Raw genomic sequence first — 16,397 nt, forward strand, 5'->3', positions numbered from 1 at the left:
ATAGCATTATAAATATTCACTTACCTTTGATGATCTGCATCAGAATGCACTCCCAGGTATCCCAGTTCCACAATAAATGTTTGTTTTGTTCGATAAAGTCCATTTATGTCCAAATACCTCCTTTTTGTTTGCGCGTTTAGTTCAGAAATCCAAATTCATGTGGCACGAGCACTAGGTCCAAACGAAAAGTCAAAAAGTTCCGTTACAGTTCGTAGAAACATGTCAAACGATGTATAGAATCAATTTTTAGGATGTTTTTAACATAAATCTTCAATAATGTTTCAACCGGAGAATTCCTTTGTCTTTAGAAATGCAATGGAATGCAGCTAACTCTCACGTGCGTGCGCGAGACTGAGCTTATGGCACTCTGCCAGACCTCTGTTTGAAACAGCTCTCATTCTCTCTCCCCCTTCACAGTAGAAGCCTGAAACAAGGTTCTAAAGACTGTTGACATCTAGTGGAAGCCCTAGGAAGTGCAATATGACCAATATCTCACTGTATAATCGATAGGCGATGAGTTGGGCACCTTATTCATCCAAGCTACTCAATACTGCCCCCCAGTCCCAAATAAGTTAACAAAGAGTTGCAGTCTGTTTTGGAATGGGTGGCCAGTAATAAACTGGTCCTGAACATCTCTAAAACTAAGAGCATTGTATTTGGTACAAATCATTCCTTAAGTGCTAAACCTCAGCTGGGTCTGGTAATGGATGGTGTGGCTGTTGAACAAGTTGAGGAGACTAGATTACATGGAGTTACCTTAGATTGTAAACTGTCATGGTCAAAACGTATAGATTCAATGGTTGTGAAGATGGGGAGAGGTCTAGCCGTAATAAAGAGATGCTCTGCTTTTTTGACATAACACTCCAAAAAGCAAGTTCTGTAGGCTCTAGTTTTGTCTAATCTTGATTATTTTGTCTAATCTTGATTATTGCAAGGAAAGACCTCGTTAAGCTGCAGCTGGCCCCGAACAGAGCAGCACGTTTTGCTCTTAATTGTAATCAGAGGGCTGATGTAAATACTATGCATGCCAGTCTCTCTTGGCTTAGAGTTGAGGAGAGACTGACTGCATCACTTATTTATATAAGAATCAATGTGTTGAAAATCCCAAATTGTTTGCATAGTTAACTTACACACAGCTCTGACACACACACACTTATCCCACCAGACATACCACCAGGGGTCTTTTCACAGTCCCCAAATCCAGAACAAATTCAAGAAACCGTACGTATTACATAGTCCTTATTGCATGGAACTTCCTTCCATCTCATATTGCTCAAATAAACAGCAAACCTGGTTTCAAAACACAGATAAACACCTCGCGGCACAACGACTCTCCCCTATTTGACCTAGATTTGTGAGTTTGTGTGTGTGCATTGATATGTAGGCTAGGTGTGCCTTTTTAAAATACATCGATGTAGTTCTGTCCTTGAGCTGTGCTTGTCTTTTGATGTTCTGTATTATGTTTCATGTTTTGTGTGGACCCCAGGAAGAGTAGCTGCTGCCTTTGCAACAGCTAATGGGGATCCTAATAAAATACCAAGTACCGAATATGTGATAGTCATACTGCATATTTATTTTCTACAACTATTTGCGTGCACACTGCGTGAAACCGCATACAGTGCATTTGGAAAGTATACCCCATAATGACAAAGCAAAAACAGGTTCTTAGACATGTTTGTGAATGTGTTAAATTAAAAACAGGAATACCTTATTTACAAAAGTATTCAGACCCTTTGCTATGTTACTCAAAATTGAGTTTAGCTGCATCCTGTTTCCATTGATCATCCTTGAGATGTTTCTAAAACTTGATTGGATTCCACCTGTTGCAAATGCAATTGATTGGACATGATTTGGAAAGGCACACACCTGTCTATATAAGGTCCCACAGCTGACAGTGCATGTCGGAGCAAAAACCAAGCCATGAGGACGAAGGAATTGTCCTTAGCGCTCCGAGACAGGATTGTGTCGAGGCACACATTTTATTCAGCTTTGTTCAATTGTATTCTTCATACTATAAAAAAATCACACGGAATAATAAGTAAATCTTGTCTGCTAAATTAACTAGTGCAGCCCATAGCCATTTGGCATATCCACATCAGGACCTAACATAAGGACATGCTACATAAGTATGCTATTATTTTCTTCTGAAATACAGTGGGGAGAACAAGTATTTGATACACTGCCGATTTTGCAGGTTTTCCTACTTACAAAGCATGTAGAGGTCTGTAATTTTTATCATAGGTACACTTCAACTGTGAGAGACGGAATCTAAAACAAAAATCCAGAAAATCACATTGTATGATTTTTAAGTAATTAATTTGCATTTTATTGCATGACATAAGTATTTGATCACCTACCAACCAGTAAGAATTCCGGCTCTCACAGACCTGTTAGTTTTTCTTTAAGAAGCCCTCCTGTTCTCCACTCATTACCTGTATTAACTGCACCTGTTTGAACTCGTTACCTGTATAAAAGACACCTGTCCACACACTCAATCAAACAGACTCCAACCTCTCCACAATGGCCAAGACCAGAGAGCTGTGTAAGGACATCAGGGATAAAATTGTAGACCTGCACAAGGCTGGGATGGGCTACAGGACAATAGGCAAGCAGCTTGGTGAGAAGGCACCAACTGTTGGCGCAATTATTAGAAAATGGAAGAAGTTCAAGATGCCGGTCAATCACCCTCGGTCTGGGGCTCCATGCAAGATTTCACCTCGTGGGGCATCAATGATCATGAGGAAGGTGAGGGATCAGCCCAGAACTACACGGCAGGACCTGGTCAATGACCTGAAGAGAGCTGGGACCACGGTCTCAAAGAAAACCATTAGTAACACACTACGCCGTCATGGATTAAAATCCTGCAGCGCACGCAAGGTCCCCCTGTTCAAGCCAGCGCATGTCCAGGCCCGTCTGAAGTTTGCCAATGACCATCTGGATGATCCAGAGGAGGAATGGGAGAAGGTCATGTGGTCTGATGAGACAAAAATAGAGCTTTTTGGTCTAAACTCCACTCGCCGTGTTTGGAGGAAGAAGAAGGATGAGTACAACCCCAAGAATACCATCCCAACCGTGAAGCATGGAGGTGGAAACATCATTCTTTGGGGATGCTTTTCTGCAAAGGGGACAGGACGACTGCACCGTATTGAGGGGAGGATGGATGGGGCCATGTATCGCGAGATCTTGGCCAACAACCTCCTTCCCTCAGTAAGAGCATTGAAGATGGGTCGTGGCTGGGTCTTCCAGCATGACAACGACCCGAAACACACAGCCAGGGCAACTAAGGAGTGGCTCCGTAAGAAGCATCTCAAGGTCCTGGAGTGGCCTAGCCAGTCTCCAGACCTGAACCCAATAGAAAATCTTTGGAGGGAGCTGAAAGTCCGTATTGCCCAGCGACAGCCCCGAAACCTGAAGGATCTGGAGAAGGTCTGGATGGAGGAGTGGGCCAAAATCCCTGCTGCAGTGTGTGCAAACCTGGTCAAGAACTACAGGAAACGTATGATCTCTGTAATTGCAAACAAAGGTTTCTGTACCAAATATTAAGTTCTGCTTTTCTGATGTATCAAATACTTATGTCATGCAATAAAATGCAAATGAATTACTTAAAAATCATACAATGTGATTTTCTGGATTTTTGTTTTAGATTCCGTCTCTCACAGTTGAAGTGTACCTATGATAAAAATGACAGACCTCTACATGCGTTGTAAGTAGTAAAACCTGCAAAATCGGCAGTGTATCAAATACTTGTTCTCCCCACTGTAGATGACATTTTCTTCATGCTTCTTTAGACTTGTCTAAAATAAATAATGGATTTAGGAGGTGTGGAAGCCAGGAGATGCTAAATATGTATGTTAATTATGTTAATTAACTAATTTTGTGAAAACCACAGCCCTAGTCTCCACACGTTATTGGATTGTCAACATTGCAGAACCAAAAATGGGTCTATGTTGAAGGTTGTGGGTGTTCCAGCAGGACAACAACCCAAACACACATCAAAAAGCATCCAGGAACAGTTCAAGAGTAAACACTGAACTGTTCTGGAGTGTCCAGCGACGACTCCAAATCTGAATTCCATCAAACCTATGGCGAGATGTGAAAACAGCAGTTAGTGGAAGGCACCACTCGAGTGGGCCAAAGAAGAAGCTCTTTAATGGGTACAAGAAAGGCACTTTTCTTTGTTTCCTTCTCATGTATTAGTTCCTGGGTGCCATTTTGTTTTAGTTAGCTTAATTAGGCAAACATTGTATTTAAAAAATGGTTCTGAAATGGGGAATTATTTAAGAAAGGTACAGGGGTGCCAATATATTTGGCCACCACTATCTTAGTACTAGGCTTAGGTTATTTATTGTTTTGTGATTTGTAAGTAACTATGTTCCATTGAGATTTGGAAAGTATTATTTACTAGGGCTGGGAATTGCCAGTCACCTCACGATACAATATTATCATGATATTTAGGTGCCGATACGATTATGTATTGCGATTTTCAGAATGCTATTTGTATTGCGATTCAATGCTGTGATTTTGAGATTCCATGGTCCAAATATAATGCTCACTATATGTCTGCTGCAGAGGGACAAGAGAGAGCCATGAGAAAATTAGTTTTGATCAGTCATGGAAATAAAAGCTCCCTATTTAAAAAGTAGATGGAGAACAAGCTATGAAGGAAAAATACAGAAGTTTTGGTGCAGGTACAGACAACTAGCGCAAAAATAATATTGCGATATTGTCAAAATAATACTATACGGTATATTGTCAAGAATAATATCCCGATATGTAACTATTCCCCCCCATCACCTTCTTGCTTCATGTCCTTGTTGTTGTGGCTCTAAAGTACACAAAATACATGTTTATATGTTCTATATTTGCATTGAACATTGCGAATAAAATACAAGACGGCATACCCGTATGGGAGTTTAGAATCCCTACATGTGTTTTCCTTTCATAAACCATCCCCGTAATGTTAAACTAATGGATTTAAATAAGATACTCAAAAGCATAACATATGTCATGAAAATAATGTATAAGAATGTTGGGGCTTAACTAAACCTTCTCTTGGTTGCAGTGTGGCGACCCGTTCAAAGACGAAAGCCTTGTCGTCCTCAACGGGACCAAGGAAGAGGTGGATAAACTGAGGGAGAAAATGGAGGAGAAGAGGGCCAAGGCCAAGGCAACAAAGGTACACATTCGTAGAGTTTTCTAATAAAAAATGTAGACCTGCATTGATGTCAATGAAAATTGTACTTACTGTAAGTGGAAGTAAAGGTTCTCCCCTTACCTGAATGTCAGTTACCTGGAATTTACTGTAACATTAACCACGTTTCCATCCAACCATTTCATGCGGATTAATTACATGATGCATAAAAAAAGTAATGGGCTGATGGAAACATGAAATGCCGGTACAATTGTATAAATGCCAACAGACAATTCGTTCGTTCGACACGGTGGAATCTTTTTGTGTCGGTAAAAATGAATTGTGCGAGAAATGGCGGTGGAAACGACTTTATTCGCAAATATTGATATAACAATCATATTAATGTGAACTTGGAGTCACGTGGCGATATGTTGTGTGGTCCTCCCACTACGGTTTGGGAAAGCGTGCAGTTTATTAGGCTACAGATAACTTTTTTACATTTTTATCAATAACTTCACATGGTGGTGAATGTGCAAGGTGATGCGCTTGATGCTCCTTTCCAATAAATATCCAGGGTCTTATTCTGGTGACATTATGATCCATGCTTGACTGCCGTTTGACAAATACAAATAATATCACTCTTATCCATAATAATCTCATAATGTAGGTAGCCTACCAGCACTGTATCTGCGAGCTGTTGGCTAGAGCGCATATGCCAAGACCAGAGTGGGCACATTCTCTAAACAAGTTTTTGTGACTAAACCATCAGTAGAGTTGAAAATGCGATGGAAACCCATTTAACTTGTATTTTTCATTCGGTGCATGGGAATTTAGCAACAAAAGTTATTTTTATGTGCACTTTGTCATCATGCAGAGCCTTTTATCCGCAAAAGGTCAGTTTGATGGAAACAAGTCTCTGGTGGGAAAATGTCCATATTGTTTGATGCAGATTGGATGGAAACCGAGCTATTTATCTTTTTTTATCTTTTTTTTTGTAGAAATCAAAGAAGAACAAAGTTGCTGAGACTGTTGCCAAGCCATCTGATTCAAAAGGTAGGAAGTGACAATGATTCTTGACAAATATCATATTTTGGTTTTATATACACACAGGCAGAAATTGGTGCAACCAGTTTGCAGAATTAATTCGTTTTGCTTTTCTATATTGATATTGCCCCCCGCCTAGCTCAGTTGCCACCCACTTAAAATAATTTGGACTTTCAATGGAATTGATTAACATTTTTGGGATACCTGTGTAGCGCTCCTGACAAATTGTTTTCTCAATTTCAATTGAAATCTATGGGAAACACAGGTGTAAATACCATTTAAAAAAGCATAACATGCCAATCACATCAATCTTCAGTCATCTAAGGTTATGTCTGACAGAGATCTACATAGTGATGGAAAATATTGTCCACAACGGCCAATGACATGAGCTAGCAAAGTAACCATGCAAAGCTTGACCTTATTAGTTGCTCAAACACCAATTGCTCTTATTTGTTTTGGCTGCTTTTGGTTGTGTGATAGAACACATTACATTGTATTATGTTGACTTGGGTTATGTTACAAATGGCACCCTATTGCCTATGTATTGCACTTATTTTGACCAGGGCCCATACAGCTCTGGTCAAAATTAGAGCACAATATAGGCAATAGGGTGCCGTTCTGTATTGCTTAGTCTGTATGTATGTGTATAGGTTTGTTCCTTATTGGTTAGTTATTTATTTGATAATGCCCGAGAAGCTGGTGTTTGGAGGATATATTGTAGAGTGCCGGCAAACCAGGACAATATATCCTCCAAACACCTGCTTCGAGGGCATTATCGCTTTCATACACCGGGTTACCAACATATTCAAATAATGATTTACATATTTTCATAAATGTTATTTTGATGAATTTTTTTTCATACTATTTAATCCTTCCACAATACATAGTCCCGACACAAATCTAGGGTTGCTACCCAAACCGGCTGGACGTTCATTCTATCGGTTCGAGTTCCAGAGACGCAACCCAGTCATTGTCTTTTTGTTCTGCATCTATGGACGCAACCAAGTTGTTCGTTCTAAATGTTCCAATGCCATACTGGCTGGCAACATTCTTATCCCATGCTTGCTAGCTAGCCAACTACAGCTAACTTAAAGTAATGTCAAACATTGCAGCCAGAATAACAGCAAAGTAGCTGCATTTGCGTTTGTTTAAGCTGTTTTGAAGTGATATCTATTTAAATACAGTGTATTCGGAAAGTTCTTCGACACCTTGACTTTTCCTACATTTTGTTACCTTACAGCCTTATTCTAAAATGGATTAAATTGTTTTTTCCCCCTCATCAATCTATACACAATACCCCCATAATGACAAAGCATTTAGAAATATTTGCAAACTGGAATAACATTTACATAAGTATTCAGACCCTTTACTCAGTACTTTGTTGAAGCACCTTTGGCAGCGATTACAGCCTCGAGTCTTCTTGGGTATGACGCTACAAGCTGCACACCTGTATTTGGGGAGTTTCCCTACAGTCTTCTCTGCAGAGCCGCTCAAGCTCTGTCAGGTTGGATGGGGAGGGTCGTTGCACAGCTATTTTCAGGCCTCTACAGAGATGTTCAAGCCCGGTTTCTGGCTGGGCCACTCAAGGACATTCAGACACTTGGCCCGAAGCCACACACTTGTTTAAATCCAAGATGGCGTAGCAGTCAGACGTCGTGTCCCATGTGTATATACCTTTTTTATATATTTTTCTTCGCATATCTTTTTTTCTTCTTCTAAAACTCAACTTCAAAACACTCTCCTGCAACCCGCCTCACCCAATGTGGTGAGGATCTTTTTTTTCCTCTAACGTATTTTTATTCACCTCGAATCTGGAATCCCCCAACAGAAGCTAGCCAGCTCACTAGCTACTAGCTAGTAGTCAGCTAATCACTGCTAGCGGTCATCAGCTAACCATTAGCTCGGAAAGCTCTCGCCAGTTTGTACAACGCGACTCAAACCAGAGCATACCGGACCTATTTTCTACCGCAAGCTCTGGATATTTTCATCTGGATCATCGCAGCTAGCCAGCTGCTATCCGAGTGACTGCTGGCTAACGTCGGTCATGGAGCAAGCACCAATTAGCCTGTAGCTAGCCCATGCTAGGCCCTTTCTCCCGGCTAGCTAAAGAGGCCCATCAGCCACTCCTGGGCTACAATACCCGGACCCCTTCTACTGCCGGTACGGGGCACGGAACCCCGCCGATCCTTCGCGACTGGACTACGACGTAATCTGCTCGAGGGGGTACTCAACTGGCCTCTACATAGCGACGTCCCCTGATTGCCCATCCACTAGCTGTCTAGAGCATATTGGACTGTTAGCTGTATAGATCCATTGGCCAATTTCTCAGGCCACTATACCTATTTTGCCAATTTGGACATGGACCCACTGCTACTCGGAACCCTACTAATCCATCACGACTGGTCTATCAACGTCACCGCACGCGGAGGCTAAAACAGACTTTCCTCCGTCGTGACATCCCTCTAAGGCCCTTCTGCTAGCTTGCTAGCCATGGCCTGCTAGCTGTCTGAATCGCCGTGTCTCCAGCCAGCCCAACCACTCACTGGACCCCTATGATCACTCGGCTACGCATGCCTCTCCTTAATATCAATATGCCTTGTCCATTACTGTCCTGGTTAGTGATTATTGTCTTATTTCACTGTAGAGCCTCTAGCCCTGCTCATTATGCCTTAACCTACCATTTAGTTCCACCTCCCACATATTCGGTGACATCACCTGGTTTAAACGTCGCTAGAGACAATATCTCTCTCATCATTACTTAATGCTTAGTTTTACCTCCAATGTAATCACATACCTCTGTCTGTACATTATGCCTTGAATCTATTCTATCGTGCCCAGAAACCTGTTCCTTTTACTCTGCTCTGAACGCACTAGATGACCAGTCCTGATTAGCCTTTAGCCATACCCTTATCCTACTCCTCCTCTGTTCCTCTGGTGATGGAGGTTAATCCAGGGCCTGCAGTGCCTAGCTCCACTCCTACTCCCCAGGTGCTCTCATTTGTTTACTTCTGTAAACGTAAAAGCCTTGGTGTCATGCATGTTAACATTAGAAGCCTCCTCTCTAAGTTTGTTTTATTCACTGCTTTAGCACACTCTGCCAACCCGGATGTCCTAGCCGTGTCTGAATCCTGGCTTAGGAAGACCACCAAAAACCCTGAAAATTCCATCCCTAACTATAACATTTTCCGACAAGATAGAACTGCCAAAGGGGGCAGTGTTTTAATCTACTGCAGAGAGAGCCTGCAGTTCGAGCTTCTACTTTTAACAATCCACCTTTCCAGAAACAAGTCTCTCACCATTGCCGCTTGCTATAGACCACCCTCTGCCCCCAACTGTGCTCTGGACACCATATGTGAATTGATTGCCCCATCTATCTTCAGAGCTCGTGCTGCTAGGTGACCTAAACTGTGACATGCTTAACACCCCGGCCATTACAATCTAAGCTGATGCTCTATATCTCACACAAATGATCAATGAACCCACCATGTACAACCCCAAATCCGTAAACACGGGCACCCTCATAGATATCATCCTAACCAAGATCTCAACAATCGCTGCCTCATTGCCTGCATCCGTAATGGGTCTACGGTCAAACGACCACCCCTCATCACTGTCAAACGCTCACTAAAACACTTCAGCGAGCAGGCCTTTCTAATCGACCTGGCCCGGGTATCCTAGAAGGATATTGACCTCATCCTGTCAGTAGAGGATGCCTGTTTATTCTTTAAGTGTCTTCCTCACCATCTTAAATAAGCATGCCTCGTTCAAAAAATGTAGAACCAGGAACAGATATAGCCCTTGGTTCTCTCCAGACCTGACTGCCCTTGACCAGCACAAAAACATCCTGTGGCGTTCTGCATTAGCATCGAACAGCCCCCGTGATATGCAACTTTTCAGGGAAGTTAGGAACAAATATACACAGGCAGTTAGGAAAGCTAAGGCTAGCTTTTTCAACCAGAAATGTGCGTCCTGTAGCACAAACTCAAAAAAGTTCTGGGACACTGTAAAGTCCATGGAGAATAAGAGCACCACCTCCCAGCTGCCCACTGCAGTGAGGCTAGGAAACACTGTCACCACCGATAAATCCACTATAATTGAGAATTTCAATAAGCATTTTTCTACGGCTGGCCATGCTTTCCACCTGGCTACCCCTACCCCAATCAACAGCCCTCCACCCCCCCACAGAAATTCGCCCAAGCCACCCCCACTTCTCCTTCACCCAAACCCAAATGTTCTGAAAGAGCTGCAAAATCTGGTCCCCTACAAATCAGCCGGGCTAGACAATCTGGGCCCTCTCTTTCTAAAAATATCTGGCAATTGTTCGTATCGTCTGAGATTCCCATAGATTGGATAGCTGTGGCGGTCATCCCCCTCTTCAAAGGGGGAGACACTCTAGACCCGTATTCTACCCTGCCTTACTAAGGTCTTCGAAAGCCAAGTTAACAAACAGATTCCCAACCATTTCGAATCCCACCGTACCTTCTCCGCTATGCAATCTGGTTTCAGAGCTGGTCATGGGTGCACCTCAGCCACGCTCAAGGTCCTAAACGATATCATAACCGCCATCGATAAGAGACATTACTGTGCAGCCGTATTCATCGACCTGGCTAAGGTTTTCGACTCTGTCAATCACAACATTCTTTTTGGCAGAATCAACAGCCTTGGTTTCTCAAATGATTGCCTCGCCTGATCCACCAACTACTTCTCAGATAGTTCTGTGTGTCAAATCGGAGGGCCTGTTGTACGGACCATTGGCAGTCTCTATGGGGGTGCCACAGGGTTCAATTCTCGGGCCGACTCTTTTCTCTGTATATATCAATGATGTCGCTCTTGCTGCTGGTGATTCTTTGATCCACCTCTACGCAGACGACACCATTCTGTTTATCTCTGGCCCTTTGGACACTGGGTTAACTAACCTCTTGACAAGCTTCAATACCATACAACACTCCTTCCGTGGCCTCCAACTGCTCTTAAATGCAAGTAAAACTAAATGCATGCTCTTCAACCGATCGCTGCCCGCACCTGCCCGCCCGTCCAGCATCACTACTCTGGACGGTTCTGACTTAGAATGTGTGGACAACTACAAAATACCTAGGTGTCTGGTTAGACTGTAAACTCTCCTTCCAGACTCATATAAAACATCTCCAAACTAAAATTTAATCTAGAATCGGCTTCCTATTTCGCAACAAAGCATCCTTCACTCATGCTGCCAAACATACCCTCGTAAAACTGACCATCCTACCGATCCTCGACTTCGGCAATGTCATTTACAAAATAGCCTCCAACATTCTACTCAACAAATTGGATGCAGTCTATCACAGTGCCATCCGATTTGTCACCAAAGCCCCATATACTACCCACCACTGCGACCTGTACGCTCTCGTTGGCTGGCCCTCGCTTCATACTCGTCGCCAAACCCACTGGCTCCAGGTCATCTACAAGTCTCTGCTAGGTAAAGCGCCGCCTTACCTCAGCTCACTGGTCACCATAGCAGCACCCACCCGTAGCACGCGCTCCAACAGGTATATCTCACTGGTCCTCCCCCCCAAAGCCAATTCTTCCTTTGTCCGCCTCTCCTTCCAGTTCTCTGTGGCCAATGACTGGAACGAACTGCAAAAATCACTGAAGCTGGAGACTCTCACCTCCCTCACTAGCTTTAAACACCAGCTGTCAGAGCAGCTCACAGATCACTGCATCTGTACATAGCCAATCTGTAAATAGCCCATCCAATCTACCTCATACCCATACTGTATTTATTTATTTTGCTCCTTTGCACCCCAGTATCTCTACTTGCACATTCATCTTCTGCACATTCTACCATTCCAGTGTTTAATTGTAATTACTTCGCCACCGTGGCCTATTTATTGCCTTTACCTCCCTTATCCTACCTCATTTGCACATGCTGTATATAGACTTTTCTACTGTATTATTGATTGTATGTTTGTTTATTCCATGTGTAACTCTGTTGTTGTATGTGTCGAACTGCTTTGCTTTATCTTGGCCAGGTCGCAGTTGCAAATGAGAACTTGTTCTCAACTAGCCTACCTGGTTAAATAAATAAAAAAATAACTCCTGCGCTGTCTTGGCTGTGTGCTAAGGGTTGTTGTCCTGTTGGGAGGTGAACCTTCGCTCCAGTCTGGGGTTCTGAGCGCTCTGGAGCAGGTTTTCATCAAGGATCTCTCTGTACTTTGCTCCATTCATCTTTTCCTCAATCCTGACTAGTCTCCCAGTCCCTTGCGCTGAAAAACATCCCCACAGCATGAAGCTGCCACCACCATGCTTCACCGTAGGGATGGTGCCAGGTTTCCTCCTCCAGTGACGCCTGGCATTCAGGCCAAAGAGTTCAATCTTGGCTTCATCAGACCAGAGAATCTTCTTTATCATAGTCAGTCTTTTAGGTGCCTCTTGGCATACTCCAAGCGGGCTGTCATGTGCCTTTTACTGAGGAGTGGCATCCGTCTGGCTACTATGATTGGTGGAGTGCTGCAGAGATGGTTGTCCTTCCGGAAGGTTCTCCCATCACCACAGAGGAACTCTGGAGTTCTGTCAGTGTGAACATCAGGTTCTTGGTCTTGGTGGTTCCAAACCTGTTCCGTTTAAGAATGATGGAGGCCATTGTGTTCTTGGGGACATTCAATGCTGCAGAAATGTGTTGGTACCCTTCCCCAGATCTGTGCTTCGACACAATCCTGTCTCGGAGCTCTACGGACAATTCCTTCAACCTCATGGCTTGGTTTTTGTGCTGACATGCACTTTCAACTGTGGGACCTTATATAGACAGGTGTGTGCCTTTTCAAAATCATGCCCAATCAATTGAATTTACCACAGGTGGACTCCAATGAAGTTGTAGAAACATCAAAGATGATCATTGGAAACAGGATGCACCTGAGCTCAATTCGAGTCTTATAGCAAAGGGTCTGAATACTTATGTAAATAAGGTATTTTTGTTTTTTAAGAAATGTGCTATAATTTCTAAACCGGTTTTGGCTTTGTCATTATGGGGTATTAAGTGTAGATTGATGAGGAAAAACAATTATTTAATCAAACAAAATGTGGAAACAGTCAAGGGGTCTGAATACTTTCCGACTGCGCTGTACATCCATAACAATGAGCTAACGATGTGCGATTTTCCCCCCTGCGCACAAAATATGCTCTTTCTTAAGGACACTGTTGTTCAGAGAAGCTAGCCAACAACACAGCTAACACAATTTCAAACTGGAGCTGGAAAGACCGCAAACTAGCTGCACTTCGTTTTGTGTGACCTGTTTTCTATTAAAATGTCTTTGTATATATCCATAAAAATGATACTGATTCATGATTTCAACTGGCTGAGAAAAGCTGCCTGTCTGTCTTATCCCGACTCATTACTATGGGACAGCTGGCGTTCTAATTTTAATATTGAAACAATGTTGCAAATGTTCGGAGAGACAGACAGCAAGGTTTATGCAAATCTCTGCTGTTGACAACGAAATGTTAGTCTAAAAGAAATAAGATAATGTCTAGATTATTTTTATAGTGGACATCAAGTTTATAAATTGCATGGCTGGAACAGTGTAAATGGGCATGGTAACTTGTGGAATAGACATCAGCTGGAATGCGCTTTGAGCACATAGTGTTGGCACATAGTGGTTAGAAACAGAAGGTCCATGTTAGCCTTTATGCAATGGATGGGAATAATCCTGACGACTTATTGGTTAAAACCGGTTAAAACCGGTTATTGGTTAAAACCGCATTCCAGCCAATGTCCGTTCCACAAGTTACCACCCTCCAAACACCGGCTTATCGGGCATTGTCACTTAAATTTTGCTCTCAAGCTAACCTATAGCTTCAATGAGAAAATGTCTTGATCTGAGGTAGATAGATGTTCGTCAGGTCAATTTTTTTTTTGTAATGGTTAAACACCCACTCCAGCCTACTTTGATTAGCTTTTGGAACATACATAATGTTCAATGTATTCATCATATTCACACTATTGTCAAAGATTGTACCTCTCTTTTCAGACATAGACAGGAGCTTCATGAAATGTTTCGGAAACATTCTGTTTTTCTCCCCAAAATGCCAGTGTGTTATAGATGTTTGTTGAAACGTTCTATGTATTTCTTGTTACCATTCATCTCTTTTGTTCCTATATAGAAAATCCAGAGTCCACTGAAACTGTTTCTTCAGAGGGCCAAACTTCAACACAAAATGGTGGAGACAACAGCCAGCCAGGTATTTGTGGTTTATTTTACTAGGAGGGATACAAACACATTAAAGAGATACTTGAGGATTTTGAGGCCCTTTATATACTTCCCCAGAGTCAGATGAGCTCATGGATACCATTTATATGTCTCTGCAGGAAGGAACTTAGAGGTAGTTTCACCAGCCAATGCTAACTAGCATTAACTCAATGACTGGAAGTCTATGGTATGTACTAGCATGCTACCAGTTACTATAGACTGCCAGTCATTGCGCTAATTCTAGTTAGCAATTGCACTAACGCTAGGTATTGCCTTTCAGACACTATAACCTCTCCTTACAGTTCATAACTCAGCAGCATGATGTTTCTAACGTTATAACTGTCATTGTAATATTGAGGAAGGCACTAAACCCTTAAAGTGTGTGTGTGTGTATTTGGGGGGGTTGAGATGATTGAGAAATTGGCACATGACCAATTTCCATTTGGCACCAAAAAATGATATTTTATTTTATCCTACACAATTAATGGTAATTTTGTCTTCTCCCGCTAGCAGTCCCTGAACCCCCTGCTTCTTCCAGCACCAAGGTGGTTACACCCTCAGCGGCAACCGGAAGCAAGAGGTCCATCCAGACCATGGAAGAGAAGTCGGAGACCTACAAATCTCTCTTCACCAGCCACAGTTCAGCCAAACGCACCAAAGACCAGATGTCCAACTGGGTCACCCATACCCCCTACCATTTCTAAATGACTTCACCTCCCAAATTACCATCACCACCAAGTGGTCATGGGAGGCAACACACAACCAGGTTGTGTATTTGAAGGGTATCTATAAAAGGTTATTCATAACACATTCATAACCCATACTTAATACATTCATAAGAAGCACGTGAGCATTTCATAACTGCTTATGTCAACAACCGCAAGTTGAAAGTTCAAATTTCTGTGACAAAGGCAATATCAACTTGCTACTGCTTATGAATGTGTAATATGTGGGTTATGAAGCCTATGTCAGTATCCTTCAAGTAAAGTCTTAAGGAATTTGACATTTTTCTTATAGCTATTCTTGGCTCAGGCTAATGAATCAATAGCCTATAGTATGCACTATTAATGCTCCTTTTTCTAGGAATGGCTGTATTATATCTATGGATGATGTAGATTTGGCAAGTCATTATGGTTTGCTATGCAATATGACATACATGTTTTGAAATTATATCACAAGGGCCTAGTTTATCTTTTTTTGTATAGGATGTGGAATAGTGAGTTTAGTGTTCATTCAAAACATGCTTTCCATAAGCTCATTACTTATGTAAACTTAAGCTCATTACTTATGTCTATACTCAATTTTAATGTTTCCTCCAAATAGCTTGTCACCCACCACCTGTCAAAATATAGATGGGAGGGAAAAAAAGATTGTTTTATTCACATGTGCATATTTCATTTTTATTTAAATAGTTACCTTTGATGTATTTTTTCCCCGCTTATGTTTGTTAAACCCAAACAATGTCAAAATAAAGAAGTCCTTTTACTTAAAAAATGCATTATTTTTATATTGCACAACATATTATAGTAGTGTGTACAAGTGAATGTGCATTAGGCCGACTCAATACGGGATTTCTTTGTTGTCCCTTTCAATTTTTATTTTGGGTGTATCGCCAAACTACTGCTTTTTTTACTGTATTTATTGTAACTACTATACCTCACCTTTTCATGACACTGCAGGTGTTTTTCAGGTTTAAGGGTGGGTTTATAGGATTTAAGGTATATTTGGGTTTCAATTATAGTAGCCTACTTTTAGTACACGACCATGAAAGTGTAAATGAACCCAAAAGAGCAAATGTGTAATTTAAGTCACACGAAGGTGTCAAGGCTTTAATAATTCCTGTCACAAGATGGCAGCAGAGTTGTAACTTTGCCTTAGATTCTACTTAGAGTAGTGGAACTCTACTCTGCGGATAACTAGATTATACTAATTTAGGATATGACCACTGGAAAAAGTCGCATTGGGGAATTCTGTTTCTCATGCAAGTAAATTAATGAAATACA

General features: G+C 42.0%; 1 protein-coding gene across 2 annotated transcripts in view; it reads left to right on the forward strand.

Moving 5' to 3' along the window:
• The window catches only part of LOC139565463 (replication termination factor 2-like), a 40,920-nt gene extending 25,032 nt beyond the window's left edge, over positions 1 to 15,888 (forward strand). Inside the window, exons 6-9 of one of the 2 annotated variants that reach the window (XM_071385842.1) lie at positions 5,063 to 5,176; positions 6,130 to 6,184; positions 14,309 to 14,386; positions 14,908 to 15,888. In XM_071385842.1, the coding sequence (XP_071241943.1) occupies positions 5,063 to 5,176; positions 6,130 to 6,184; positions 14,309 to 14,386; positions 14,908 to 15,098 (438 nt within the window). In that variant the 3' untranslated portion in view covers positions 15,099 to 15,888. Of the gene's footprint in view, positions 1 to 5,062; positions 5,177 to 6,129; positions 6,185 to 14,308; positions 14,387 to 14,904 lie in introns of both variants that reach the window. The other variant, XM_071385833.1, reaches the window with a different exon arrangement.
• Positions 15,889 to 16,397: the final 509 nt, after the last annotated feature.

The sequence above is a fragment of the Salvelinus alpinus genome, chromosome 2 (genome assembly GCF_045679555.1).
Source record: "Salvelinus alpinus chromosome 2, SLU_Salpinus.1, whole genome shotgun sequence".
Lineage (NCBI taxonomy): Eukaryota > Metazoa > Chordata > Actinopteri > Salmoniformes > Salmonidae > Salvelinus > Salvelinus alpinus.